The sequence below is a fragment of the Tarenaya hassleriana genome, unplaced genomic scaffold, assembly GCF_000463585.1.
Source record: "Tarenaya hassleriana unplaced genomic scaffold, ASM46358v1 Cleome29, whole genome shotgun sequence".
In the NCBI taxonomy this organism is placed as follows: domain Eukaryota; kingdom Viridiplantae; phylum Streptophyta; class Magnoliopsida; order Brassicales; family Cleomaceae; genus Tarenaya; species Tarenaya hassleriana.
In genome coordinates, this window is record NW_010966092.1 from 752489 (window position 1) to 766414 (window position 13926).

General features: G+C 39.3%; 4 protein-coding genes across 5 annotated transcripts in view; all 4 read right to left on the reverse strand.

Annotated features, from left to right (window-relative positions):
* The window catches only part of LOC104818505 (microtubule-associated protein TORTIFOLIA1-like), a 3081-nt gene extending 2702 nt beyond the window's left edge, over positions 1–379 (reverse strand). The window contains exon 1 of the mRNA XM_019203060.1: positions 200–379. Coding sequence (XP_019058605.1) covers positions 200–379 — 180 coding nt within the window. The remainder of the gene's footprint in view (positions 1–199) is intronic.
* A 2469-nt stretch (positions 380–2848) lies between these two features.
* On the reverse strand, positions 2849–4965 carry LOC104818251 (U-box domain-containing protein 41-like). Its single transcript, XM_010547750.2, has one exon. It carries the CDS (start codon positions 4612–4614, stop codon positions 2992–2994), a length of 1623 nt encoding a protein of 540 aa, XP_010546052.1. The 5' UTR covers positions 4615–4965; the 3' UTR covers positions 2849–2991.
* Positions 4966–7896: 2931 nt separating this feature from the next.
* On the reverse strand, positions 7897–10321 carry LOC104818252 (ubiquitin-conjugating enzyme E2 2-like). The gene is made up of 6 exons (XM_010547751.1): positions 10138–10321; positions 9340–9473; positions 9195–9220; positions 8561–8650; positions 8370–8458; positions 7897–8265 (listed from the first exon to the last, which is right to left on the reverse strand). The coding sequence occupies exons 2-6, from the start codon at positions 9462–9464 to the stop codon at positions 8137–8139; spliced, it is 459 nt and encodes a 152-aa protein (XP_010546053.1). The 5' UTR covers positions 9465–9473; positions 10138–10321; the 3' UTR covers positions 7897–8136.
* Positions 10322–11520: 1199 nt separating this feature from the next.
* Positions 11521–13688, reverse strand: LOC104818253 (transcription factor bHLH47). 2 transcript variants are annotated; one of them, XM_010547752.1, is made up of 5 exons: positions 13597–13688; positions 13105–13210; positions 12837–12940; positions 12320–12447; positions 11521–12115 (listed from the first exon to the last, which is right to left on the reverse strand). In XM_010547752.1, the coding sequence occupies exons 2-5, from the start codon at positions 13170–13172 to the stop codon at positions 11711–11713; spliced, it is 705 nt and encodes a 234-aa protein (XP_010546054.1). In that variant the 5' UTR covers positions 13173–13210; positions 13597–13688; the 3' UTR covers positions 11521–11710. The 2 variants fall into 2 exon arrangements, with proteins under 2 accessions (XP_010546054.1, XP_019058614.1); XM_019203069.1 differs by lacking the exon at positions 13597–13688 and having other exon boundaries at positions 13105–13263.
* Positions 13689–13926: the final 238 nt, after the last annotated feature.

The following is a 13926-nucleotide window of genomic DNA, read 5'->3' on the forward strand; positions in this document are numbered from 1 at the left end:
ACGCCGATGCAACCGGCGGCTTCGTCGTCCGGGAGGAGAGCACCGACACGGCCCCGACGCAAGTTGAGCGGATGGAAGAATCCGGATCACGCAAGCGGCGCGTGAGGCGCGTGAGTATCCTAGAGAGAAAAGGAGAGAGAGAGTTCGGAGGGAGAGAGAGCGACAAAACGGTGAGCAAGTGGACACAATGCTTCCTCACCGCCGGTTTATCTCCGGCATCGGTGGAAAGTATGACGGAGATAAACGGCTGGAGGTTTCCGGCGGAGGGATCAATCCCTCTGACAATAGTCTCGAGCTCCTTCGCCGCCATTGCGAAAGTGTCTCTGTCGGCAAGCTTGGATAACAACACAGAGATTTTCTGCTTCATGTTCTTGGCCATTTTCAAACAGCTTAGAATTATCCAGCGAAGGTTGCGGATCAGTGACGCAGCGGAAACGGCGGAGGAGCAGGAGGAATGGGAAGAGGCGGTGGCATTTGTGTAAATAAGTGCGACGGAGGTCGGCGGTGGAGGCAGTTACCAATGCCGGTGGTCAGTATTTATACCGCGAGATGAGAGGTGGGTGATGACTTAAAACGGTGCCGTTTTCGAGGTGAAGCATACCCAACCCAAGCGGACATTGATACGGCACCGTTTCCAGAAGTCGGAGTGCGATTGACGGGACGGAATCTTTTTCTTTTTTTTTTCCTGTATTTTTCACTTTGGTACTTTATATTTTTCTTCCAAATAAATTTACATTTCAATCAACTTTTGTGTGGTAATTGATACGAAGATTTGGTTGTTGGAATTAGTGACCGACATACGGGATTTGATATAAAAAATGAAATTTCATAGATAAATAATTGGAGAGAAGAGTGAATAAAAATGATTTTCCTTTAAAAAAAATATATGTTTTGAATTTTTATAAATGGAAGGAATTTTGTGGTTACGTATGACCGACAAATGGAAAGATGGAAGTGAGACAATTAATGTGGCAAATATATATATATATATATATATATATATAAACCTTGTGAATGGATGGATAGCTTCAGCGCATGAATATGTGCAAATTAAGCAAACGTCACTTTATTTTATAGTCGGATTGCCCACGGTTGTTGAAATATTTCTTTTATTATTTTTATTTATTTAATATATGCAAACTTGGTGAGGAGAAATTATGAGAAATAGATTTGCATCATTGTGACCGACCAACAACTGGTAAAATTAAAATGTAAAAAATAACAGAAAATATTTTTTTTGCGAATTTTGCGGGTAAATTTACCTTTTTGGTTATTTTTTCCTAAAATATTTTTTTCACGCTCGTGCGCGCACAGAATTATTATTTGTTTCTGGAGAGTGGAGACAAGTCGAGTTTCTCATTGGATAATCTGATTCTAGTCTGAATGGTTTGAATTTTAGTGTTTTTTAATTTAATTTGGATGATATTTAAATTTTGGATATTTTATAAACATGCTAAATATTCAAATACATATGAATAAATGGAGAACAAACACCGATTATAAAAAAAAAAATCTGAAAATCGTTATTAAATAAGGATTTAATAAATAATATTTTGTAATATTTTCAATTATATATTTTTTAACATAAAAATCCAAATTTAAACAGTATCTCACACCAAATATTCGGCATCTTTACTATCTGAATATTTTGTGGGTCGGATTTCAATGATACAAGTAGGGATAATCGGTTCCATTATTTCAAAATCTAACCAATTTATACCCTAATGAGCTGAATTAATTGAAATTAAATAATCATTTGGTTTATTAATTTTTAAAACTCAAAATACCTGAACCAGAACTAACTGTAACTTAGTAAATCAATCTGAATTCACTTAAACTGATCATCCATTAATACATTTTTATAATGAGATTGTTTATATAGTTTTATAACTATAGTATATGATTAAAATAACATCTTTAATATTTTTTTTCCGATAATAGTTTAAAATTTGTTTCATTTATTGTTATAACCAAACCGAACCGAATTTTTATTTAGTTATTATTTAATTACTAGATATCATACCGGATTTTAACCGAACTGAATCGATTAAAACTAAAATACGTTTGATTCAAAACCCGAAATAATTAAATCCTAAATCCGAATTAATATAACCGAATAAACCGAATTGAACTATTCATAATCAAATCTTCCCAAACCCATGAAATCCATGAACCCTAATGGTCAACAAAAGAGAGTTTCAAGTCGGAAGATTACAATTTCATGTATCAAATTTTAAAACATTTTATCTAAAACGCTGTAACACTATTTTAAGAATGATAATAAATAAGGATATAAATGGTCCGATTCAATGATCTAATATTCCATATAAAAATGTATAAAAAAACTAAGACCAGGTATGAAATATACGATTTTGAATTTATTACACATATGAAGTATGAAATTCACTGCCAGAAAATAGCACATTCACGAAAGGCAAATGGAATATGGGGTTAATAGACAAATATACTTCATCGAGGTTATGCAATTTTCAAACAATAAGCCCTAAGTATGTAAAGCACGTGGAATTATATCATCAATTAAAGATTTGGATCTCATAACTTCGTGTACAAATGTTTCATGGAAAGAAACCAAAGCCCCCTCACGTGGGATGGCTGAAGATAGTATTTCATGCAACATTGGAGACATTTTTTGTATTATAATTAAATTTCGAACATTGGACATGGAACAGATGTATTCACTCTCTTTCAACCAACTACACCATTCGACTATGAACTCTTGGATACTTCATGCAACATATTACACTTTCGTACGTAGAAATTCGTCTTTTTTTTTATAATTTATTTTGTATGTGACAAAAAAATGTAAAATTGGAAATAAATTCACAAGATCGTTGTTTACAAATAATTGAAATTTTCAGATATTACAAATTCACTCCCGATGCGTAATTACAACTTTTTTTTACAAAAAAAAAAAGTGGGAAAAAAAGCACGAGTAAAAACACAAAAAAGAAAAAAAAATCAGAGTTGAACTTAAAACTGAGAGGTTTGCGCCTGGAACTGACTTCGACTGAGTCCACTCGCTTCGAGCATGCGGTTCCACTCACGCGCCTGTGCTCCCCCGCCGAAGTCTCCTTCTCCTCCGCCTTTCATCGTCTCCAGGATCTTCGCCGCCCTCTCCTTCAGCTTTCCACTCCCTCTCAACTCCATCTTACTCAACACCTCCTCCAAACCCGCCTCCTTCGCCAGCCCCCTGAACCTCAGATTCCCCTGGCTCAGCGTCAGCAGAACCGCTATACAGTTCTCACGCGCCACTGGATCCGTCTCCCACGCGCCTCCTTCCTGGAGTTTTCCAGTGAGGATCGCGACGGCGTTCCCGTCCAACATCGCGCCTTTCCCATCAGGACAACCGGCGAGGTTGCAGAGCACGAGGAGTATCCGGCTCGCCGACTCGCCGGATCTGACCATGGAGAGTAGCGTCGCCACGGCGCTTAACCGGACTAGCCTTGTTCGGTTGCTCGGGATCAGCGAGAGGTGGTAGAGCGCGAGCGCCGAGTCTTGGCGGGCACGGTCACTCTCTGCAGATCGGAGCGCGTGGAGGAGAGGCTCCACCGCGCCGAGAACTCCGATCACCATCTTGTTCTCGTCCTCCAACGCCAAGCTGAACAATGCACCGGCGGCGTGCTCTTGCGCCTCCGGTGTACCTGATTTCAGGACATCGATGAGGAGAGGGACGAAACCTGACCGCACGATTTTCACCTTGTTCGGCTTCTCCAGGGAGAGGTTGACCAGCGACGCGGCGGCGTTCGTCTGCACGAGGTTGTACCGGGAAACGATCAGCGACCGGAGGAAGGAGAGGATCCTGTCTGTGCAGAGCGAAACCCTAGCGTCGTCGCCGGACCTCGTCATCTTCCTGAGCAGAATCAGTCCTTGTTCGTGGTCAAATATGTCAGTGCTTCTCAGTTTGTTGCAGATCTCTTCTTCTTCTGGCGACATCGGCGCCGAATATGAGTGATCAGAGGAAGAGAAGGAACTAGGGTTTCGGAATGGACTCTCAGCTCTGGGAAACACATCGGACGACGAAGAAGTAGAATACATGGAATGACTCACCGGTCGGGACGGGTGACCAACGGTCACCGACCCAAGGGAAGTGCTCGACGACATGGAATTCCTGGACCGAGCTCGGATCGCCTCCATCACAGCATCATAATCCGACGGCGTGTTCTCAGCCACTGGCGGCAAAATCTCCGGCTGCGAGACCCGAGCACCCGAACCGGAATCCATCCGAGCACGAATCACGCCTTCCACGTACGCGTAATCCGGTGGGCGTGGGTGCTCCTTCTGTGTCTTGTCGCACCATTTGAGTATGGTGGATTTCATGGCGAGGTTGGGTATAACATTGGAGAAATCGGGCAGGGTCCCGTCGAGGAGTTGCGGTACGAACCCGAGGTTCCGACTGACCTGAACGGAGATACGCTCGAAGGTTTGACCGGAGGCGACGACAACTGGATCCGACATCAAGAACCCGGTGATGGGGCATAGAAATTCCGGCGGAGTTTCGTCGCCGACGCGGTGGTGCTCCGGCATAGTCGAGGCATTGGCGGAGGCGGAGCGTTGGTGGAAGAAGTGCAATCCGTGTCTTCCAGTACCACCCATTACAGAATCACCAAAACCCTAAACAGAGAAACAAAATCAAACCCCAAAACTCTGGAGAAAATTGGGATTATGGTGAAACTGAATCGGGATTTTGGGACCAGGAAAAAGAAGAAGAAGGTTATATGAGTTTTGACCTCAACTCTGGCGTTAATCGGATGAATTTTACGTCGTTGATCGAGTCTTGATAGCTCGGTGAGTTTTTTCTTTTGAAATAATTTCTCTTTGTTCTACTTATTACTCATATACATAGATATATGATAAAAATAGATAAATATCGTCGTTTTTCTAGATTAAATTAAGACCATATGATAAATTTCATAAATGGTATAACGATTATCTGTGTTATTACTACAAATTACATGTTTAAATAATTGGAACTGTAAAACAACTTAATGGGTGCAATGCATGTCTGTCTAGTGGGGTAACGACTTCTAATTTAAATATCACGAGACCACCAATGATTCTTCTCTGAAGATTTGTTAAAAAAAAAAAGATTTATTTGACGAAAAATAAATTAATTGCTATTTGCCTTTTTATTTTAAAAATAATGGAACGAGTAAAACCCTCCATTGACAAAGTCAACGAAAGAGACCGAGTTATGCATGTATCATCAGCAGCTGATGACACTTAAACGGAGCGTTTTACGCAGCTGACATGACATCATTCCTATTGGTATTTCGGTTTACACGTAACAAACTTAATAAATAAATATAACCTAAGAATTATGCTTATATTAACTATAACCTAAGAATTAATTACAATATATACGATTTTTAGTTAATTAATCAGTATATAAAACAAAAGCAAAATTTTTAAATAAAAACGTCTCAAATAGAATCAAAATTTAATATACATTTAATAAATAATTTTAAACTTATAAGTCTAGATTTAAAAATTATAGTAAATTTTAATATCATTTCAAATCTCTTAAATTTAAACGATATCACAGATTAAAAGATCAATTTTTTTTTTAAAGAACATGGAGAGCACTAAGCTGTTGTTTTTTTGCTTTAATATTTTAATAAAGGATATGGAGAAAAGGGGACAAAAGATTTATCACTTTAAGAGTAAATCTGTCCGAGAAATGCTTTATAGTTATTGAAACACGAAATTGAAATGCGATTTTCTTATTCTATTTGTCTTTTGGCTAAATGATTAATGATTTTGAATCGAGCTAATTTCGAGTTTAATACGATATCAACCCAGAGCCAATTAGTGTGAAGACGCAAACCGGGATATTTTGAAAAACCAAGTCTTTGGTCCGGTTTAATTCGGTTATTCCGGTTCCATACAAGTGACAAATAAAACGACACCGTTTAACTGCGTTTTTTTTTTCTTTTGTCCAACTCATCATATCATTGAAAGTATTAATCTACAGCTACATTCTCCGATAGGAATCATCTTCGGCACCATCACCGTTCGCCGGAGATTCCTAGATTCTCCGGTGACGCCGTGGATGTGGTAGCCGCCTCCGGGAAGTTGGTCGAGTCCAACAGCCCCGTAAATTTATTAATATTGATTTATGGGTCCAATAAAGCCCATGGGCAGATAAGTTAATAACAGATTTTATGTGGGCCCATCTCAGCCATTAAAAACGACCGGTCCCATGCTTTAACGGCGCGTTATCTGAACTTCTCTGTAATCTGGTCAATTGCCTGAATCGTGTCTTGAAGTTTACAAGATACGATGTGTTCAGTTTGTGTCAGAGTCCTAGAATTCAATAGAGTTAGGCATAGTAACATGCATATGCTTCTTCTTGCTATATGTTGTCTCATTTCTTATTGATTCCCAGGGGACGGGGACGGGCCGCATCAGGTGTTGGCCAGAGCATGACAGCTCTCGATCTTTCCGCCAAGGATGATGAATCTGCCAAGCCCACTCGAAGAGTCTCGATACCTGTAAAGGCTGAAGCCAATTCCGCTAGAAAATCACTAAGCAACCTCGCTCCCATTTTAGAAGGCAGAGGCAAAACGGTCGAGCAATGCTCAGGGCATTACTAGAATGCCCGTTTCAAGTGTGCTGAGGTCAGGAAATCCGAAAAAGGTGGAAGCTTTGTCTTCAGCTACTTACTGGTTGCCGCAGATCAAACTCTCCGAATCCGTGGGAAAGCGTGTGCTTTCTCTCGGCTTCTTTAAACTTGCCCACCAAGCAGGCTGCGAGGTACAAATTATAAATCAATTTCCTGCTCGTTATCTTCCAAAATGTTCCCTTGATTGATGTAAACTTTGATTGTGTTCTCACATCTCTGTGTTGATATATTTCGAGCAGCTGAAGATTCCAGAGACATGTTCTGTTGTAACTGAAGAGACCACTGTCACTGTAAACAATGATGTCCAGATTTCATCTTCCACAAGTGACAACCTGAGCATGATGATACTTGACGTCCCGAAAGATGAATCTTCTCGAAGTTCAACCATCACAGGAATAGCCAAGCCAAATTCCGCTAAAAATGCCATTAAGGTGAATAAAGTGGATGTTTCAGAGGTTCAAGAGCTAGACGAATTTGCTCGTTCATCTGATGATGGGGTCCCAGACAAGGCTGATCAATCTTCAGATGCCAAACCGACAATAGGAAGGACAACAAATCAGCGAGGAAGAGAACGTTTTTGGCCAACACTTGCTCTGCAAATTCATCTGATGATGGGGTCCAAGACAACCCGAAACCCGAGTGGATAGGTCTCAGAAGAAGGCCGAGAGGATTGCCAATCCCGGGACCAGGAGAAATCAAGAAGAGAAGAGCGAGAGAAAGAATTCCACAAAGAAACCTGTCTGTAAACGAGAAGGTAAAAAATCGCATTCTGCCACTGCATTGGCTTCTCATCATTACAGAACTTGTGTTAATGACAAAGTCGAGTAAAACAGACATTGCAGTTCAATGTTTAACAGTGTTTGTTTGTATGTGTGTTCCTGTAGATGAAGGTGAATTGCCAGAGAAAAGGAATACAAAAGAGGAGAACAAAGAAAACTCTGTGAGTAGAAGAATATAACATTCAACCTAAGCAACTCACTAGGGTCCCTATGGTTGTCCTGAAAATGAGGTTTGCGCATGCAGATTGAAGGAAGAACATCTCTTTACTATCTAATTTGTCTTTGGTCTGGATTAACCTTAAAGGGTGCATAGGTGACATACAATGTTTTATGTCTGGTTATATCCAAAAATGGTTTGTGTGTATGCTACTGAATGTTCCTTCTTCAGTTTAAATATACAAAAGTCTAAAATTGAAAGTTTTTGTATCAAGTCCAATTAGGTTAACTAAACAACCAATTCAATGTCAAACCAGATAGGACAAAAAAATTATTTATCACACAAGAAATTTTCTGAAATGTATTTGATCCAACATACCAGTCAAGCACATTACATCTATAAACCAAATCTTGTTTATATCAGAATCATTATTTACCCCAGCAAACAATTCATGGAGATCCATTTTACACATCATAACATAACATTACCTGATTGAGAGGACAGAACAACGAGGAGGAGGGTATCGTCTCATATAGGCATAGACATGTTTGTCGTCGTCAGTCTGCCGTCCAGCTCTGCTCCACAACCTCCCTCACTTTTCGGTTATATTCCCGTTTATTCTCGCTGAACAACCGTGCTGCTTCTGAGTTTGCTGGGGAGTTCGGGTTGGGGTCACAAAGCAAAGACTGTAAAAGAGACAAAACATGAGTTGGGTTTCGGTTAGAAATTTAGACCGTGTTAACTCGCAAGTACAATATGGAATATGCATCTGTGAATTCAGAATCCAAACCTGGATGGATGTGAGTATCGCAGCCACGTCGTATATGGGGCTCCATTGGTTTTGAAGAATATCAAGGCAAATGCTTCCATCAGCATAAACTGATCAAAGTTCAAAACTTTGAGTTGAGAGAGAGAGAGAAGAAGAAAAAACAGATATGATGTCTAAACACTTCTTAGTCCATATCGGGTAATCCAACTTACTGTTTGGGTGAAACATCCGAGAAACAAACCGAACTGTTGGAGGTTTATTTGGATAGTCCTCACTGAACTGAAGAGTCAACTTGAAAGTACCTGAAGAACCCAACAGATAAACTAAACTCGGTTAAACAAAGTAGAAATCGAAACTTTTTTTTTGGATGGATAATTTTTAGGAACAAGAAAACCATCAGGTAGTTTAAAGTTTAAACCTACAGGGTCTTACACCAAAGCTTTACAAGGAAACAAATGAAAAAATCCAAATCTCTTTATTTCTGTTAATCCACCCTGAGGAAGCACGAGACGGAAAAGGGCTCTAAATCAGAGATCGTCGGCCAAATGATTAGAGGTAAACACCAAACCAAAGTTGAAAGTGGATCCAAACTCTCATTAGTTATCAGTTATTACAAACATGGAAACCACTAACACACATTATCACTCAAAAACCTCTCTTCATATGACAATCAACTACTACAGCCAATTCATCAGAACCATACGCTCTATAGATCGATGGGAAGCAAATTTTGTGCACTTGATTAAGCTCGGTGTTGAAAAGAAGACGGCATCATATTACATGGAATGTGATGAGATGAGAATGAGAATATGAAGAAGAAAAGCAATAGGTAAAAAGATAGCTCACCTCCATCCCATGGAGTATCATCAGGACTGCAAAAGAAATCAGACAAAAGACACCAGAAGTTGCTTATGCTACCATACTTTGAAAAAAAGAAACATAAAAAAGTTCGGACAACATATAATGTCCAGATTTGGTTGCAAGAACTCACCCAAATATCACAGCATTCCAAAGCATTATATTGTTATCTTGAGGAGCTCCACTTATTCCGGCAGGTGGGTCTTGCTGTAACCTCTTGAAATCCCTCATCAGTCTCTTTCTTGCAGGAGTTGACATTGCTAGGACCTAAATAAATTAAGTAATACAAGAACTTTAGCCAACCATTTTCATATCTTTGATGAATCAATCAAAAGCTCCAAAAAAAATAACTCTTTCTTTGTATAACAATCTCACAAAATTCACAAAGAATCATCACCCACAAATCTGGATGACTTATTTCAACACATGATGAGACAGACATACACATCTGATATCTTTGTCTTCAATATTTTCCATAAACATTTCGACTTTCTTCAAGCCCCCCAAACCACAAGAAGCAGGAATCAAAATTCATATTTCTACATCTACCAAATTCATATTTAACAAGAAGCATGAATCAAAATACAGTTGGGAAACAAGAAAACAGAACTAAAGAGATTAGATCAAATCAAAGTTGTTCATGTCCGGTCAGGGAAAAAGTGGGATCAGTCTCCATGATTCGGACAATAAACGTTGTACGAGTTCGTTCAAATCTTTATTCAGGATCAGAAAAACGAGGATATAAACACCACTATCAATCTGGATTCAAACAATGGGCAATAAGATCAAACTCAAAAGATCATATACGAGAAGTAGAAGATACAATCCGATAACGAGATGCATATACATAAACGAGATCGATCCGAATCTGGACCGAATTCCAACATGGAGAAAGGAAAAAGGCAGCGATCAAAATCGAAACTTGACTGACCAGAGGTCGTAAAGGATGCAATCAAGACGAGAATCGATGACAACACTTGGTATATCTGCGTTAGATAAAGAGACGAGACTACGAGTGGAGAAGACCAAAAGGAGAGAGGCAAGGAAAGAGAATCTGCAGATGTATGATGAACAAGAAGCAAAGGAGGAATAAAGAGAAAATTAGGAAACAATAAAAATAGGAAAAGATGTGATTTTTATTTTTGTGATAATGTTGTGTAAATCACATAACGCGTAACGACAAAAACCCAAAATGGGTAATGCCAAATTGTTCTTCTTCTTATCACAAAGAAATTAGGTCACATTTCATAATTTTTTGGATCGACTTAAACAAATCATTAATGTGATTATTCGTGTCATATTACATAAATAATTTTTTAAAAAACATCTTATAATGATCGGATTATAAGAATTTCGTATAAAATAGGACAAGAATCAGATTAGAGAATTTTGTATAAAAGGGTTTTCATTTCGGACAAAACAAAGAGCATATATAATAAATAAATAAAAAAGGCATGAAAAGTACTTTACATCTCGGGGTGGTCGTTGAACCAATCAGAACTAAAGCGGTAAAACTAAAAACATATGAAAACAAATGGAACTAAATGTAATTATTACAGAATATTGTAACATATAAACCCTCTATCATCATCATCATCATCATCATCATCATCATATACCATAAACCAGAATCAAGAACATCATAGCTTTACCCCCAATATAAGCAAGATCGAGATCATGTTTCTCCATTATTCAAGAGTAGTGTTCGACAAAGTTCCATAAAAATCTCTTAAAATTACAATTTTGCCATTACCAAAAAAAATTTAAAACTCTCTCTTTCAGCATTTTCTTTCATTCTACTTCTACTTGACAAAGAAGTTTTTCACTGGCTCTAATTCGAATATTAATATATCTGAATACTTTTTGGTATATCCAAAAATTCAGATATCTGAAATGTATATATACACACAAAATAATGGCATTATATCAAAAATAACTTTACTTTACTATGTTTACTTCAAGACCTACCCTTATAACCATATGACCAATGTGAACGAAATATAGTATGGTCACATTTTGATTTTATCTATTATAATGTTAAATTTATGGTGATCACACTAATTCATTATGTTCATACCTTATATATCTTACTAATCATTTGATTAAAACAACATAAATTTAACGTTATGAACAATGAGATCAATATGTGACCACACTATATTTCGACCACATTGATCATAAAGGTAATCTTGAATTAAAAATAGCAAAGTAAAGTTATTTTTTATAATGCCCAAAAAAAAAAAACACCAGATACTCCAATACAAAAATTCGGATGACCTAAAATTTTCGTATACAACACGATTATTAGAGAATATAATAAAGAAGTCGATTCTTCATTTCATGGATAACGGAGAATAACACTCCAAATTTGAGTTCACTCTTTCTCTTCATCGACACGCACGCAACAGTAATGACAAAAGACAGACAGCTACGACACCTTTCTCCCGACCACATTTTCACAAGTTCACTTCCCGTTGCTGCTGTTACCACCGACCAGAGCTTCTTCACTCGCCCTCATCTGATCTGTCTGCTAGCAACCGAGACTGCCACGAGTCGGCCACACTTGGATACCTCGGGTGCGGCTTCCTCACGTTCGAACTCTGTTTCACGACCGTTTGTGTTGTATCTGCAATGTTATATGTTTGGAGATCGGGTTGGACGGGGAGGACAAGAACGGTGGTGGTGGGAGCAGAAGGCTGTTGCTCTACTAAGTAGCCGCCTCGGAAAGCGGGTAGTCCTGGAAAACGGGATGCAAGTTCAGTATGCCGGTGTTGGTTCTCGGGCGGTGAAGAAGCGTTTATGTCCGGTTTCGATTGGTTTGCCCTCGCTTCTATCCCGGTTTGCAGTTCCGAGATTTGGGTCTCGAGTGCCGAAGTTTCTTCCTTTAGCTCATTCTTCTCCGCAGTTACCTACAACACAATCACACACATTCATATTTTTTTTGCAAAGAAATGGGAAAAAGTAAAAGTGAGCTTTTTTTATAAAAAAAAGAACCTCAGTTTCTGATAAAAATAGTCTGAACCTTTACAAGCAACTGATGGCAGTTAAACTAGTAGAATTTGTGTTGGAGGTGGACATGTAGGAGCACGATGTTTCAAGAAAGAGAGGCTTACATAGTGAGATTCAGACAAAAGACAAGCGTTCTCCTTCCTGAGGCACTCGATCTGACCAAACAGATCCTTCAAGAACCGTGTCGCCTCAGACAGAACAGAGGCTTTCCCACTGTTCGGCTGATCGAGTTCTGAAGGAAGAAATGCTATAAGGTGAGTTCAAATAAGTAAAACACCATATCCGAAACAACCTGACTCGTGGCAAATCCACTCTAGTTTGAGGCATTGCTACAGCATCAACCTTAACATGAAAGAAACATTAATTCCAATTTACTATGTCACCAATGTACGCCTCTCTACAACATTAAGCATTGTTAATGACCCACAAACGGCTATTCCGTGGAAACCAAACAGGATAGATGCTATGACGAATTCCATTATCCACCATTTTCCAGGCTGACAACCAAGGTGACCATCAATTATCTATAATGATTCACACATTTGCTTATGCTTTGATATAAAGTATGTGGGAAGAGCCTTAGAGAAATAGGAACAAGAGATTGAGAGATCATAAATCTACCGAGGGCGTTGGCTAGTTCGAGAAAGAGCTCATTCAGATGCTCGCGTTTAAGCTTCTCCCGGGCGGCCTTGTTTGTGCTTCTGGGAGCTTTACCTTTTGTAGACCTGCATCAAGACAATGAACAGTACAGTCGCATACCGTTCTTACGGAACAGGTGATCATGTCCCAAAACAAACACGAGAAAGCACCCCGAGGAGCTCAGTGTTGGATCACTAACAATCAAATCCACCGAAATGCCTCGCTGAAAATCAATGAGATTCAAGCTAACCTGTTGTTAGGGGAGCCCACGCTGGAATTCACTTGATCAGCCAAGACAGAAGCGGTTTTCGATCCCATTTTCACCCGGTAAGACCGAGATTCTCCACCAGAATCACCTGGAATTTCAAGAACCCAACCACATAAACGGAAATGGAAAAAGATTCAAACCTCTTTCCAGAGCCCTTTTCCGGATCCGAATGAACCATATAAACTGTTCCATCCCTAATAGCGATATCACCCACAAATTCCAATCCTCCAAATGGATGATCGATGAAAACAAATACAAAGCCACCATAAATCTGTTCCAAAACCTATTATGGTTCAGACTCTAAAAAAGTAATTCCTCGTATAAATAGATTCAATAGATACACTTTTCTCTATTGCAGTTTCCACCATTTTCTCGGCAAAATTCACTTAAATTCTACACACACAAACAAAAAAAACACCAGAAAACACCGAAAGCGACTCCGGAGAACAAGAACAGCAGATTAAAGAGATCTACCTCTCCGGTGAGATTTCCGGCAAAAAAGGAATGTCTAAGACGGTAAAACGATGAAGAGTTTCAAAGGGATCGAGATTTTGACGAGGAAGAGAAGCGAGCATGGAGAAAAAGAAACGGAGAGGCGTGTGCCGTGCGGTGGTGGGAGAGGAAAGAGAAGGGAAGGAGGCGCGTGGAGAACACGTGAGCTGTGGTGCGTTGGGATTGGGACCCGTAAGGACGACACGTGTCTTTCGCTTTTCGTGTTTTGTCGTTTCCACTTACGTCGCGTGCCACTTTGCTCGGCTTGTGGACTATTGACACGTCACCAGTGATTATGGAGTAGAATGAAAT

Bases quoted from the DNA above. Each gene is read 5' to 3' on its own strand.
- LOC104818253 (XM_010547752.1), bottom strand. From the start codon at position 13,172: ATGGGATCGAAAACCGCTTCTGTCTTGGCTGATCAAGTGAATTCCAGC. The intron at 12,941-13,104 runs GTTAGCTTGAAT...GTCTTGATGCAG, and splicing joins GTGGGCTCCCCTAACAACAG to GTCTACAAAAGGTAAAGCTC. The intron at 12,448-12,836 runs GTAGATTTATGA...TTCTTCCTTCAG, and splicing joins CGAACTAGCCAACGCCCTCG to AACTCGATCAGCCGAACAGT.
- LOC104818252 (XM_010547751.1), bottom strand. From the start codon at position 9,464: ATGTCAACTCCTGCAAGAAAGAGACTGATGAGGGATTTCAAGAGGTTA. The intron at 9,221-9,339 runs GTGAGTTCTTGC...TTTCTTTTGCAG, and splicing joins TGGAATGCTGTGATATTTGG to TCCTGATGATACTCCATGGG. The intron at 8,266-8,369 runs GTTTGGATTCTG...TCTCTTTTACAG, and splicing joins CGATACTCACATCCATCCAG to TCTTTGCTTTGTGACCCCAA.
- LOC104818251 (XM_010547750.2), bottom strand. From the start codon at position 4,614: ATGGGTGGTACTGGAAGACACGGATTGCACTTCTTCCACCAACGCTCC.